The 12,743-nt window shown below is 52.7% G+C and overlaps 1 protein-coding gene across 13 annotated transcripts in view; it reads left to right on the forward strand.

Annotated features, from left to right (window-relative positions):
- SSBP3 (single stranded DNA binding protein 3) overlaps positions 1 to 12,743 on the forward strand; it is a 181,949-nt gene that overhangs the window by 148,975 nt on the left and 20,231 nt on the right. For 6 of the 13 annotated variants that reach the window (XR_012419873.1, XM_005543286.5, XM_005543284.5 and 3 more), the window contains 3 exons: positions 3,406 to 3,465; positions 8,656 to 8,722; positions 8,824 to 8,900. Coding sequence is in view for 11 of the 13 variants with exons in the window: in XM_005543286.5 (XP_005543343.1) it covers positions 3,406 to 3,465; positions 8,656 to 8,722; positions 8,824 to 8,900 (204 nt within the window). In the remaining 2 variants the exon portion in view is untranslated. Of the gene's footprint in view, positions 1 to 2,441; positions 2,523 to 3,405; positions 3,466 to 8,655; positions 8,723 to 8,823; positions 8,901 to 12,743 lie in introns of all 13 variants that reach the window. The other 7 variants (XR_012419872.1, XM_005543282.5, XM_005543283.5 and 4 more) reach the window with 2 other exon arrangements.

Below are 12,743 nucleotides of genomic sequence, written 5' to 3' on the forward strand. Positions count from 1 at the left end.
AGGGGAGGCACACATGCCAGCCTTGCTCTCTGGGTCTCAGCAGACCCAGGTTGGAGCACTGGTCCTTTGTAAAGGCTGCCGTAGATTGAGGCCCCACCGTGTGTGCCACATGCTCTTAGGTGTTTCACATCTGTTTTCTCTAATGGGTCAGTGAGTCAGCCACCTGCCCTCCCTGACCACTGGGCACACAGGTGTGAGGAGCTTGCCCAGAGCCCTGCTGCTCGCCCTGAGGAAGCACTCAGTTACCAGGAAGGGAAGGACGCGAGGGAGGAGGCACTCCCTTCTTGCCAAGAGCCGAGGAACTGACAGGAGGCCTTTTACCCCCTCTTGGCAACTGGACCTCACCCTTGAACCTTCCTGCTCTGTTCTTTTCATATTTCTTTTTTTTGGGGTTGGCTTCAAATTATCTTGTTTTGTTTACATTACACCCAAGTTTCATGGTACAAAAGACTTGCAGGTGCAAATATGTCCCGCCTTCATTAACTCCCCTCCCTTTTTAATTTATGTGATTTCAATTTTCCTTCCCTGTACTGTTAATTAGGGGACCCTCTAATCAGTGCCATTATCACAGTGGTATTCATGTTTAGGAAAGCCGCTAAACAAATGCTTGCAAAATTGCTAAATGGCTAATTAATGTCTGTTAATTAAGAAAATTGCTCATGGTAACAAACCATGCCGTTGCTGGCAGCCGCTAGAAAGACACACACTTGTTGAAATTAGTAGCGTGGCAGGTAGGGGAACATCTGCTCCTCGGAGCTTTCCGGAAGTGAGCAGCTCTTCGCTTGGCCAAGAAACTCCCAGGCCTGTCAGTGGCGGCGCCCTCGGGTTCCTGTACAGCCCCCTGCGATGTTCTCTGCACACCTCTTCTCTGTGGGCCCACGCCCACCGGCTTGGGCCCGCCCCTCCTCTCCAGTGGGCAGGCGGCTGGCAGCCTGGCTCTGCAGGAGAAGGCCGAGGGGGAAACCCTACCTAGGCAGCTCCTCTCTCTTTCTAATTTAGCCACACTCACCCCCTGTGCACATTTTGAGTTTTTCTAAAAACCAACTTCTAAAAAACAGCACAGTCATGGGTGGGGAAGAGTGAATGGAGGCCTGTCTCCTCATCCCTGGCATCAGCGTCCCGTGCTGGGTGGGCTGGAACGTGCTTCTGAGGCAGCCCTCTATGCTTACGGACCCATGGTAGGAAAGTCCTTTGGTGTAACCCAGTCTACACACACATGAATATCTACACACAAAACCAGGGTTCGTGAAAGACACTTGCCTTAAAGTACACAAAGCTCTCTGATTTTTTTTTTTTTACCTCGGATTTTTAAGAAATAATTGTTGCAGCTTGCTAAATTGCTGAGTGAGTTTCTACCCATAGTTTGTAATCCCAAGGTTGAAGTGAATTCATCTGCCCATGTCTTCTGGGGTGAGGGGGTGGAGGGTCGAGGTCAGCATAGCCCAGGGTTCAGGCGGTGGGGGTGGGGATCAGCTTGGAACTGAGGTGTGGAAAGGACAACCCACCCACTCGCCCAGCAGGCAGGGGTGCCCCCCCTTCATGCACTTCCCCGTCTCCCCACCTCTGCACTGGAACTCTTGGGTTTCAGGGCTGGAGATGGGCATCGGACCCATGGGGTTTCTCATCCCGGCTCTGCCACTGACCAGTTTTGTGGCCATGGTCAAGTTCCTTCATCCCTTGAGACTCAAATTCCTCATCAGTAAAAATTGGAGTGAGAAACCCCACCTCCCAGAGCTGCTTTGAAGTGCAGGTGAATTTACGGTTTGCGAGTGTGCACTGCCCACACCATGTGGCCCTCACTCACTGTCCCCCCACTCCCTGTGTGTGACATCTGTGGTGCCCTTTGCCCCTCCTGCCTCTGTTATTTATCCATCGGTGTCCCTGGCCCTCCTGACCCCAGGAAACCTGTCACCTGGGCATCTCCCTGACACTCGATCAGTCCTGCCTCGAGTCACCTATAGCCGTGTCACTGTCCCCCAGACTGTGAGCTCCTTGAGGGCAAGGCCTTTCCCGATCCTTCCCCACCTCCCACGCAAGTGGCACCTATGTGCTTTGCACCTGGGTCCCCTGTTTCTGTGCGTCACTGTACTCCCTCTGAGCCTGTCTCAACCAACGTATTTAACATGGCAAACTCTGCTCCAAGGGTAGGCTGTGTCCAGGACTGTACTCCCGTGTGCTTTGACAGAGGTGCTTCATTTTTTGTTCTTTCAACCCTCTGTGAATGTATTTATCAGCTTCTCTCGCTCCCGCTCACCGTTTTACACCGTTGAGCCGGTGACCAAAGCAGCAGCTCCACCACCTCCCACCAACCAGAGCCCGTCCCCCGCACGCCCGCCCGCCGCCCACCCTTCGTTTTGGTTTAATTTTTGTTCTTTTAAGCTTCTTCTGCGCTTCTCCATGTGCTGTGATCTATAACCTGCCTCTACTGTCTGGCCTCACAGGGTCCTCCGGGGTCACAGCCCTCGCCGCACGCACAGCCTCCACCTCACAATCCTAGCAGCATGATGGGACCCCACAGTCAGGTAAACGCACCGTGGCGCTCCCGCCCGCCGGGGACGCGGGGCGCGGAGGAAGCAGAGAGCCCGCAGAGGAAAAACAAAAATCAAAATGTGCTCTAGCCACTGCCTGCGAGTCTTTATTGACAAATTAAATTTTTTTAGAAATTTCTTTTTTTTCTAAAGATAGTCTTCAGTCCTCGGACCTCACACCCAGCTTGGATACAAAACCAAAAGGAAAATATATATATTTCTGTGACCTTGTCAGCGGCCTTTGCGTTTTTGTTTCTTCCTCTCTCACTTTTGGTTTGGTTTTGAGTTTGGTTCACCATTTGTTTGTAACCGAAGCTGCATCCCAAGCCTTTTCTTTGTGCACTCGCGCTGCTGAGAAAGCTTTCCTGCCATTCCCCTGCATTAAGTTAGGGAGCCCGCTGTCTCCTTCCCGTTTCCATGGCGTTTCCCCCCCAGTCCTGGCTCCCATCTCCATCCCTGCTGGTGGTTTCTGTGTGTGTGTGCCTGTGTGCGTGCTCGTGTGTCCAGCTTTGTCTGCAGACCCTTAAAATGTTACATATAAGTCCTTCTTAGCCTTTTATTTGCCCTTACGGAGAGCAGAGGTTTCCTCCTCTGCCTTGCATTGATTTAACTGTTTTTCCGTGTCTTATGCAAAGTCCCAGCCGCTGCCTGTCCACCCAGAGTAGATCTCCACAAACAAATGTGGAGTCAGGAGACGCATTTGTTGTGTGGATCTATCGTTCCCTCTGCCCAAAGGAAGTTTTGCTCAAAGGGAAGAGGCTACCAGGAGAAAGATCACTAGTTATAACAAAACTGGACTTTGTGGAGTGGAGAGCATTTGTGTTTGTCACTGTGCAGTAGGGCAGGCTGTCACTGAACTAATTCCCTATAATTGCAGCCTTTTATGTCACCGCGATACGCAGGCGGCCCCAGGCCCCCGATCAGAATGGGAAACCAGGTACTGTACCTTTTCATGTTCTCTCTCCCCTCGTTCAGCCATCCTTGGCCCTAGGTGGACTTTGACACAAAATGAAAGTTGAGGGAAAGGATTGAGGGGTGGAGGGACAGGTTTAACGTGGCTGGTAGCTTACTAGCTGTTCCCCAGAGAGGGCCCCACGTCCCCACTGTGCCCATGGTGCAGCAGTTCACCTGCCTCTCCAGATGGCCTTTGGACAGCCCATTCTGGAGTTCAGAAGGTGGCAGCAGATGGAGCCAAGGCGCATCTGGGATTGCAGGGTTTCGGCTATTCTAGAGAAGATGGTAATGCCCTGCCCCTCCCTTCCACCCCCTTCTTGGAAGAGGGTCTTCCTCCTTAATGAAGTTAATTGACAATGTGCATTTTTTCCTGGAAGCTTTTGAGAATTGCCAAGGCTGGTAAATATAATCCTGCTACTAGGGGGGGAAATGGCCCGTAGGAATGCTTAGATCAGGAGCCTGGATGCAGCGGAGCAGGAGATTTGTGAGTTTTTCAGCAATGTCTGCCTGCTTCCCAGACCCAACTCAAAACAAGAAAGGATTTGTTCATGTAATTAGAAAAGGAGTCTGATTATGGGGAGGGCCTTTTGCCTGGGGTCATATGCCTTTTGCTGGCCCATTAGGGTTGGCAGTTTTGGTGGTCTGGAGAAATCAGCCCCCATGCCACCCTCCCTGGTTCAGGGCAGGAGAGGAGTTGCAGAAGTAAATATGAATAGATGCCTCTTTTGAGGATAGACAGACTTAAACTTTCAAGAAACATCAGGGAAATTTTATGCCCCAGTTTTTTTAAACAGAATTATTTCGGTGACTTTGCAAAAGCCCTTCAAAAAAATCTGACAGCAGTGCCAGCGCATCCAGCCCCTGTTGCCTTTGGAACTGGGAGTTTAGTCACCAGCTAAATTGGCATTGTCGGAGTGTGATGCTTTTCATTCTCAGGGCTCTACAAGAAGGCTCCTGAGTGAGGTAATGCAGGCACCATGTAGAGATGATCATAACCAGGGGTCTCCAATTGTCTTTTTTTTTTTTTTTTTTTTTTTTTTAAACCGGAGTCTCGCTGTCTTCCAGGCTGGAGTGCAGTGGTGCAATCTCTATTCACTGCAACCTCTGCCTCCTGGGTTCAAGCAGTTCTCCTGCCTCAGCCACCCAAGTAACTGGGATTACAGGTGTGCACCACCACACCTGGCTAATTTTTGTATTTATAATAGAGACAGGGTTTCACCATGTTGGCCAGGCTGGTCTCAAACTCCTGACTTCATCCTGCCTTGCCCTCCCACAGTGCTGGGATTACTGGCATGAGCCACCGTGCCTGGCCAGCTCTCCAATTTTAATGTTAAATTGCCTATCGGGTTCCCATCTTTTTTTTTCTTTTCTTTTTTTTTCTCCAAAAGTCCTTCATTTTCTATTTTCTCTGACATGAAGGGGACAAATTTGGACAAGAGGAATTAGAGACGCAGCTTTTTGAGCAAAAGAAGGGGTCCCTGGATACATCACAGATGAGGAAACAAAAGGTCAGAGTGGAGGAGTGACTTCCCAAAGTGAGCTGGGCTGGAGTTGATCTTGGTTCCAGCCCAGTGCTGATTGTACTCCACCCCACCCCATTCATCAGCTTTCACAGATGTAAGATTGCTGCCCCCATCTGTGTTTTTAACCCATCACCACTGGGCCTGCTTTGCCATGGCACATAGGGGCCCCAGCAGCAGCCTTCCCACCAGCCCACCCAGGAGCTCTTCTTGGTCCAAACTGGCCTCTGCCAGGGAGAGAGGAGCTACTTCCTTATCATAATTGTGGCCCTTCTTCCGGCAATTAAAGGATACGGAGAGGGGGTGTGTATGTTTCTGCTCAGCAACTAATCATGAGCAACCACTCGAGAGCAAACTGGGGATAAATCCATCATCTGTACTTTGCATTACACACCAGTTTTCCCAACCTCCCTGCCACCCCCCAGTAGAAATCTACACTGGGGCTGGGTGTGGTGGCTCATGCCTATAATCCTAGCACTTTGGGAGGCTCAGGCAGGTGGATCACTTGAGATCAGGAGTTCAAGATCGGCCTGGCCAACATGGTGAAACCCTGTCTCTACTAAAAATCCAAAAATTAGCCAGTCATGATGGCGTGTGCCTGTAATCCCAGCTCTCTGGGAGACTGAGGCAGGAGAATCACTGGGACCTAGGAGACGGAGGCTGCGGTGAGCCAAATTTGCGCCATTGCACTGCAGCTTGGGTGACAGAGCAAGACTCCGTCTCCAAAAAAAAAAAATCTACTCTGGTTTTCCAGTTCCCTTTGACCTCAAGAAATTTTTATCCTCCAAAGAGGCATGTGCCCCTTCCACAGGTATTGTCCCTGGGGGTTTCTTGAAGAGTGCCCTCGTCGGGGCTGCCAGTTAACAGAAGTCCTGTGCCACCCGAGTTAGCTCAGTTCTCTCCTGTGATGAGTGGAGGGAGCAGAGACTAGAGGACTTGCTGGGGCTCACAGGCCATTATGAATGTGCCTTCTGGGTGAGGGGAGTGAGAAGGGCCCTTAGGGGAACAAGAAGCAAAGGGTCAGTGACGTGGCCTCAGGGTCCTTGGTGATTCAGCCTGCCTCCCATCTGCCTCCCTGGCTAGAGGCTGTGCATGGAGAGTTGCTGTTTTCTCAAGTGCGGGTGGTTGGATGGGTGGTGACAGTGGAGTTCAGCTGGGTTTAGGAGGGAGTGGCTGGAATCCAGGGTTGTCAGAGAGCCCTCCCACACGCATCTCGGCGGAGCTCCCACCTGGCAGGCTGGCTGTGCTGGCGGGGCAGGTGAGACAGCACGCGGATGCAGCAGGGATTTGTCCGTTTCCTGGGCAGATGCTTCCTGTGCCTTGCCCCACACGCAGTGTTGTAGGAGAAGAGATGGCCTCTGTCCAGGAGCCCCAGAGCAACTCGCTCCCCTGTAGGCGCCAAGGGTGTGTGCACAGCTTGTAATTATGGCCCCATATACAAGCCGTTGTTTTTCCTCCTTAAGTTTGAGGGCTTCAGCCCTCTCAGGGTGAGACCCCTTCCCTTGGTGATTGCACAGCTTCTTTCCCTGATAGAAGAGGCCCAGACTGTCTGTCCCTGTCTCAGGGTCACCTCAGTGAGGGACGCGACCTCCAGGCCTCCTCTGAGCCTCTGGACAGCCAAGCTGTGCCCCTGGAGTTCCGATACATAGGAGGGTTAGAGGAACCCATGGAGGAACTTTCTCCAAGAATTGGTGGTCAGCACTGGGCTACCTGGAGAGAGTGACTGCCAAGCCCCACGGCTGCACTGTCAGGGTTGGATGAGGTGGTCCTGCACTGGGTAACTCATGACCCTGACGGTCCCCCATCCACCTCCGTGTCCTGGGATCCTGCACTCCAGACAGCCTTAGAGGCGGGCCTTCCTGAGTCACCAGGACTCTATAAAAACCACAAACCCCCAGTGGGCAGACACAAACCAGCCAAGTGATTCAGAGCTGGGGAACCTGGGGCCAGGAAGCAGGGCTGGGAGACAGTGAGAGGCCGGAAAACTAAAATCCAGGGATTGGAAAGATACTGAGCCCCCACAGGCAGACGGAAACAGCAGGTGCTAATTGCCACTTTGTGGGCCAGGCGCAGAGGCTCACACCTGTAATCCCAGCATTTTGGGAGGCTGAGGCAGGAGGATTACTTGAGCCTAGAGTTTGATAGGAGTCTAGGCAACATAGTGAGACCCCATCAATACAAAACATTTAAAAATTAGCCAGGTGTGACAGCGTGTGCCTGTAGTCCCAGCTCTTGGGATGGCTGAGGCAGGAGGATTGCTTGAGCCTAGGAGTTCGAGGCTGCAGTGAGCTATGATCACACTACTGCACTCCAACCTGGGCAGCAGAGCAAGAGACTCTGTCTTAAAAAACAAAACAAAACAAAACAAAACAAAAACCAGTTCTACTTCGTGAACGTTAGACACTCCCTAGGCCCTCACACAATCCTCTTGCACCTTAACCACACCCACCTGCTCCCCTGTTCCATTCTGAAGCTGGAGAAATCAGTGACAGTCTGTCCCTTCGCTTTCCACCACCTCGTTTCAAAACCGGTTTGGAGTTCACCATTGAGCTCAAGGCAGAGGAGCTCCCCACTCAGCCTCCCCCACAGCAGCACAGCCTGGGCTGGGGGCCCTTGAGGACAGACCCCTGTCACAGATGCCCAGCCTTTGAGCAGCACTGGCACCTGCCAATAGGGAAAGATGACCAGCCATCACCAAAGGCTTTTCCTCTCAAAGGCAAAGGCTCGTATTTAGCCCTAAGGGATGGTGTCCTAGAAACAAAGTTCCCCCAGCAAATCCTACTCTCTTTTTCCAGTTGCAGCTGAAATAACTTCAGTCTCAAGTAAATCACTTTTAATAGGTTTTCACAGCGGGTGGGCCAAGTGTTCACCCAGGAAACCCGTGGCCCCCACGTTTATCTTCTCATTAGTAACCACACCAGCACCGCCGATGGCCCCAGCTCCGGAGCCGGGTTCTCGTCCAGTACCCCTGCCCCTCTCCTAATGGCCACCTCTCCCACCCCAGGGCTGGGTGGCATTCCATATTGTAGAAGCTGATGGGATATAACCTGGGTGCTGCTTGGCTCTGCAACCTGTGACTGGGAGCCCTCAGGCCTGTGACCTCAGTTTCCCCATCTCAATCCTAAAATCCTCCTCATCCTCTGTTCCCCTTTAAACAGGGCTTCCCACAGTGATAGGATTTTAGGTAGTGGGTGTCTCAGTCCCCGTAATTTGGATAGAGCTAAAATGAGGTGTGTGTCTGTGAGACAAAGGCAAGATGGGATTTGGGCAGAAGGAGGGAGTGGGCACTGCTGCCTCTGAGAACAAGGTGGTCGGTGCTGCAGCCAGAGCAAGACCTAGAGAATTTGGTCTCCTGCCTCATTTCAGAGCTCTGATAGGTACCCAGACTCCCTACCCCAAGACAGCAGGATGAGGTGACAGTTTCCCTCCCACAGAGCCCCGCAAACAATGACACGGTTTTAGCTAACACCAGTTTGAGCTGACTGGTAGGCCTGGGGTGACCTTCTCCCGTTGGCAGGCAGCAGAAGTGGTCTCAGGGAGGCCATGAGTGGCCCCACGTGGTCAGGTGGGGAACTGGGTGGGACAGGTAGATGCCTCTCCCCATGTCCAGCAGCTCCGGAAACTGCTCAGCTTGTGTCTTGCATCTCTTTCAGCCTCCAGGAGGAGTTCCTGGGACACAGCCATTGCTGCCCAATTCCATGGATCCCACACGACAACAAGGTAGAGAGGGCGGGGTGGGCCTAGGGTGGCTGAGGATGCCAGGAGGGGCTCCTCCTCCCTCGACTCCTGCCACCCCATGGCGCGCCTCCTCTCTCACACAGGCCACCCCAACATGGGAGGATCAATGCAGAGAATGAACCCTCCCCGAGGCATGGGGCCCATGGGTCCTGGCCCACAGGTAACCACTGCCTGTCTGTCTGTCTGTCTCCCTGGCCATCTGTGTGCACCCGCCTTCTCTCCTCTTTCCACGCTGTCAGTCTCCCACATCTCTCAGTTCGCAGGGGTGAGAGGAAGGGCATGGCCACATCCCCTGCTCCTGTCCCCTTCTGTGGCAGACTGGCCTCGCGCTGCCCAGGGTAGCCCCTCGCGGATGACAGGCAGAGTTGAGGCCCCCCTCCCCCAGGGAGCTAGGAAAAAGGGGACAGCTGAGGCCTTCTAGTTGGCAGACCCTTTTGGGGTGCAGTATCCTATCATGGGATCTGAAGGGCAGGGAGCTCCTGAACCCCAGAGCTGCCTCCCCTGGGTGAGGTAGACTTGGGATGGCTTAGGGCCAGCATTGGTTGTGTCACAGAGGCGGGGCGGATGAGTGGCCTTCCTAGCTCTGCCTGCAGCTCAGCATGCGTCTGTCCTTGGATGAATGATTTTGACCTCTGTGGGCCCCAGCAGGCCTCAGTTTCCCTACCTGTTAAATGAGGACTGTGTCCATGATTCTCTGATGAGGGGGCCACACTGACAGGACCCCAGCACCCACTTCAGCCGGGATTCTTTCTGACCAGAGGGCTCCGCTGCCACAAAGGGCAGTTTAGAAGCCATTGGAAGAAAGCATTTCAGGTGCCCTCACATACCTCTTACGGTCACAACAAAGTCGTCGCCCCTTGTGGCCAGCTCCGCACCCCAGGTAGGGGTGTCCAAGAAAAGGTCTGACAGGTGTTCTGCTGTGGAACCATCTCACTGCTTACCCTGAGCCCTCTGGGTGTTTGCATGTGGCTCTGTTTCCTGTAGTAGCCGTGGCAGAGCGTTCGCGATGTTCCACTCGCCTTGGGAATTCTCTAGCCTCTGACTAAAGGAAGCTGGAAATCTGAACAAGGCAAGGGGCTTGTTCTCAGGTGTTCTTTCCCTTCTTTTCTGTTCTGCCTGGAGTCCGCTGCACTGGTCGCTCCCTCGGTTGCATGTGGGTGTTCAGGACTTTCTGGGCCCCCTGCACTGGTTTCTGGGTCCCCTGGGGGTGGAGTAGTGCACCCCCCATTCCCGCCCACATGTGCTCCCTTTTGTAGGGAGAGGCATCTGCCCCACAGAACCACAGCCCTCTGCTCCATCCCAGAATTGTATTTACAGCAAGCCCAAGCCACCGCTTTCTTCTCAGTGGTGGTTGGAACATCTGTGGTGGTGAAAGATTTTAGGGAGGTCCTTGTCTTCTGCCAGCCCCATAATCCTAAAAGGAAGCAAGCCCGCAGTAGTCGCAGCTCCAGTATTCTAGTTTTGTTCCTTCCTCAAATCCTCCAAAATTCGTGTTTCTGCTAGCTCCTTGTAAGCTGCCAGAGTGGCCCCTTCCTGCCTGGCAGACGCTTGGAGCTGACCTCTGCAGGGCTGCCTGCCTAGGGAAGGGGGTGGGGGGCAGAGTAGGAGCAGAGCTTCCCCTCTCCTGAGTCAGATGCAGCTCTCCCTCCCCACAGCCTGAGCCGCACAGCAGTCACATTTTATTGGTGTAGAAATCAGCAGTGGCCTTGGATTGTCAGATGTCACGAGGTCTGTGTGACTCAGGAGGATGGAATCTGAGGAGGGAAAATTGAATGCCACCGCCCAGCCTGTGGATTCTGACGCTCAGCAGCTGCATCTGTAAAATGGGAATAAGAATGGTGCCTGACCTGGAGGGCTGCTGGAAGGAGCAGGGTCCAGTGTCCAGTTCCTTTTTTTTTTCTTTTAGCAGGAATCAAATTCTTTTTTTAATTTTTATTTTTAAAAAATTAAAATATTTTTTATTTTAAAGAAAATGTTTTAATTTTTAAAAATTTTTTATTTTATTTTTTTGAGGCAGGGTTTACTCTGTCACCCAGGCCTGGAGTGCAGTGGCGCCATCTCTGCTCACCACATCCTCAGTCTCCCCAGTAGCTGGTACTACAGGCTCCCACCACCATGCCTGGCTAATTTTTGTATTTTTAGTAGAGACAAGGTCTTGGTAGAGACAAGGTCTTGCCATGTTGCCCAGACTGGTGTCGAACTCCTGGGCTCTAGCGATCCCCCCACCTTGGCCTCCCAAAGTGCTGGGATTATAGGCGTGAGCCACCGTGCCCGGCCAAGTCAAGTTCTCCATGTGATGCTGGCCACAGGGTGCTCCCCCTAAGGAAGATATTTGTGTTTTCCAACTTTAGGGACTTAAGACCAATGTTTAGGCCTCTAGTTGCTTGGGTTTGGTGATTGCTTTTAATTTATTCTTCTTTTTTTCCTGGCAAAGTCATTAACAGTTTGTTTGGACCATCGTAACACTGAGATTCTAAAGGCTGGGAATAGATGTCAGGCTGTTTAAGAGCAGCAGGGTGTGCTGGCAGTTCAGGACTTCCTCTGGGCATGGTGGATGTCTCATCATGTCTGCCCCTGACCCGTAGTCCAGCACACTGTGGCACACTTTAAAGAAGTAAGGGTCCCAGAGGCTGAGGCCGTGCACTGAGACTCTCCTGGCCTCACCCAAGCATTGTACAAGGGGTGGAGCTCCCCTTAGACTCCAGGAGTGTCTCCAGCAGGAGAGGGAGAGGCTCACCCATCTTTGTTTACATTACACACCCTTGCCAACCTCAGGAGCTCTGGAAGCATCTCTCCTGCTCTTTATTTTACTTTATCAATGTGGAGACCCTAAAGCGCTTCACCCATGTTTCCTGTACTCCTCTGGGTAGGGTAAGTATTAAATCCAGAGCCAAACGTCCCTTGAAGCAACCCAGGGTGTCTGCACTGGCCCATCACTGGGGTCAGGAAAGCTTGGCATTGATGAAGCACTGGGCCCGGACAAGGTTGATGGTGCAGGATGGATTACAGGGTCTGTGGTCAGCTAGGGCTCATCTTGGGCCCGGCAGAGCCTGGCGGTTTTGGACTCTGAGGTGGAGAGTAGGGAGAGGGCAGACTGTCCCTGTTCCCCAGGCCCTTTCTCTCTCTCCCCTGAGGGTGATGCCCTGTGGACAGGACAGAACTTAGTTCTGGAAAGCAGTCTTGACAGCAGCTCAGCCTGGCTGGGCCTCCAGTTCGTCATCTGCAAAATGGGCAGCAAGTGGTGGCCTCATGGGACTACTGGAGGGCGGGCGAAATAGCAGCTGTGTCCCTACACGGTATCCTGTGGATCCCTTCCCCTTCCCGCAGGCCCTGAGCGTGGGGGAGGCAGCCTGCCACAGCCCGGGCTGTCAGGAAGGGCGGCCAGCCCCTTCAGCCTAGAGTAAGTGCCACTACGCACACAGTGCTGTGCTGAGACCAGGCACAAAGGTGGGAGACCATCGGCATGTCATTCGTAGCCAGGAGTTAGATTGCTTTTAGCCAGCGACCACTCCAGAACTTCCTGAACAAAGAATAGGTACAGTGTGGTCAAGGGCTACTTTATTTCAAAACCAAATGGAGTGACATTGCATTGTGTGAGTCTGTGTCACATGTCAGCCTAAATGTCTCAAAGGAACCAGCAGTGCGGGCATCACCCCGTCCTTCATCCTCCGTGCTTCAGACGGATTTTACTCTGGTTTCGTAAAGTGCCAGTGCCAGAAAGGAGATAGTACTTCCACTTAGAACTCTCCTTTCCAGAAAGTTTTATGTATGTCAGTATCAGGTAGTAACCTGTCATCCTAGTGTTTCAAAAATGAATTCTAATAGGATGAAGCTAAAACTGAGGCGCCCCTGGTCGGACTTAGTAGAGAGAATGCCAGCCCCCGTCAGAAGAGCAGTGGCTCCCAGACTCCCGGGTGCCGATTCCCGGAGCCACCGACATGTTGGCGTTTCTGGTATTCAGGTTAGGGCTGAAGCCAGGACAGAGTAGAATCAGGTCACTATC

Source organism: Macaca fascicularis, chromosome 1 (genome assembly GCF_037993035.2).
Source record: "Macaca fascicularis isolate 582-1 chromosome 1, T2T-MFA8v1.1".
NCBI lineage: Eukaryota > Metazoa > Chordata > Mammalia > Primates > Cercopithecidae > Macaca > Macaca fascicularis.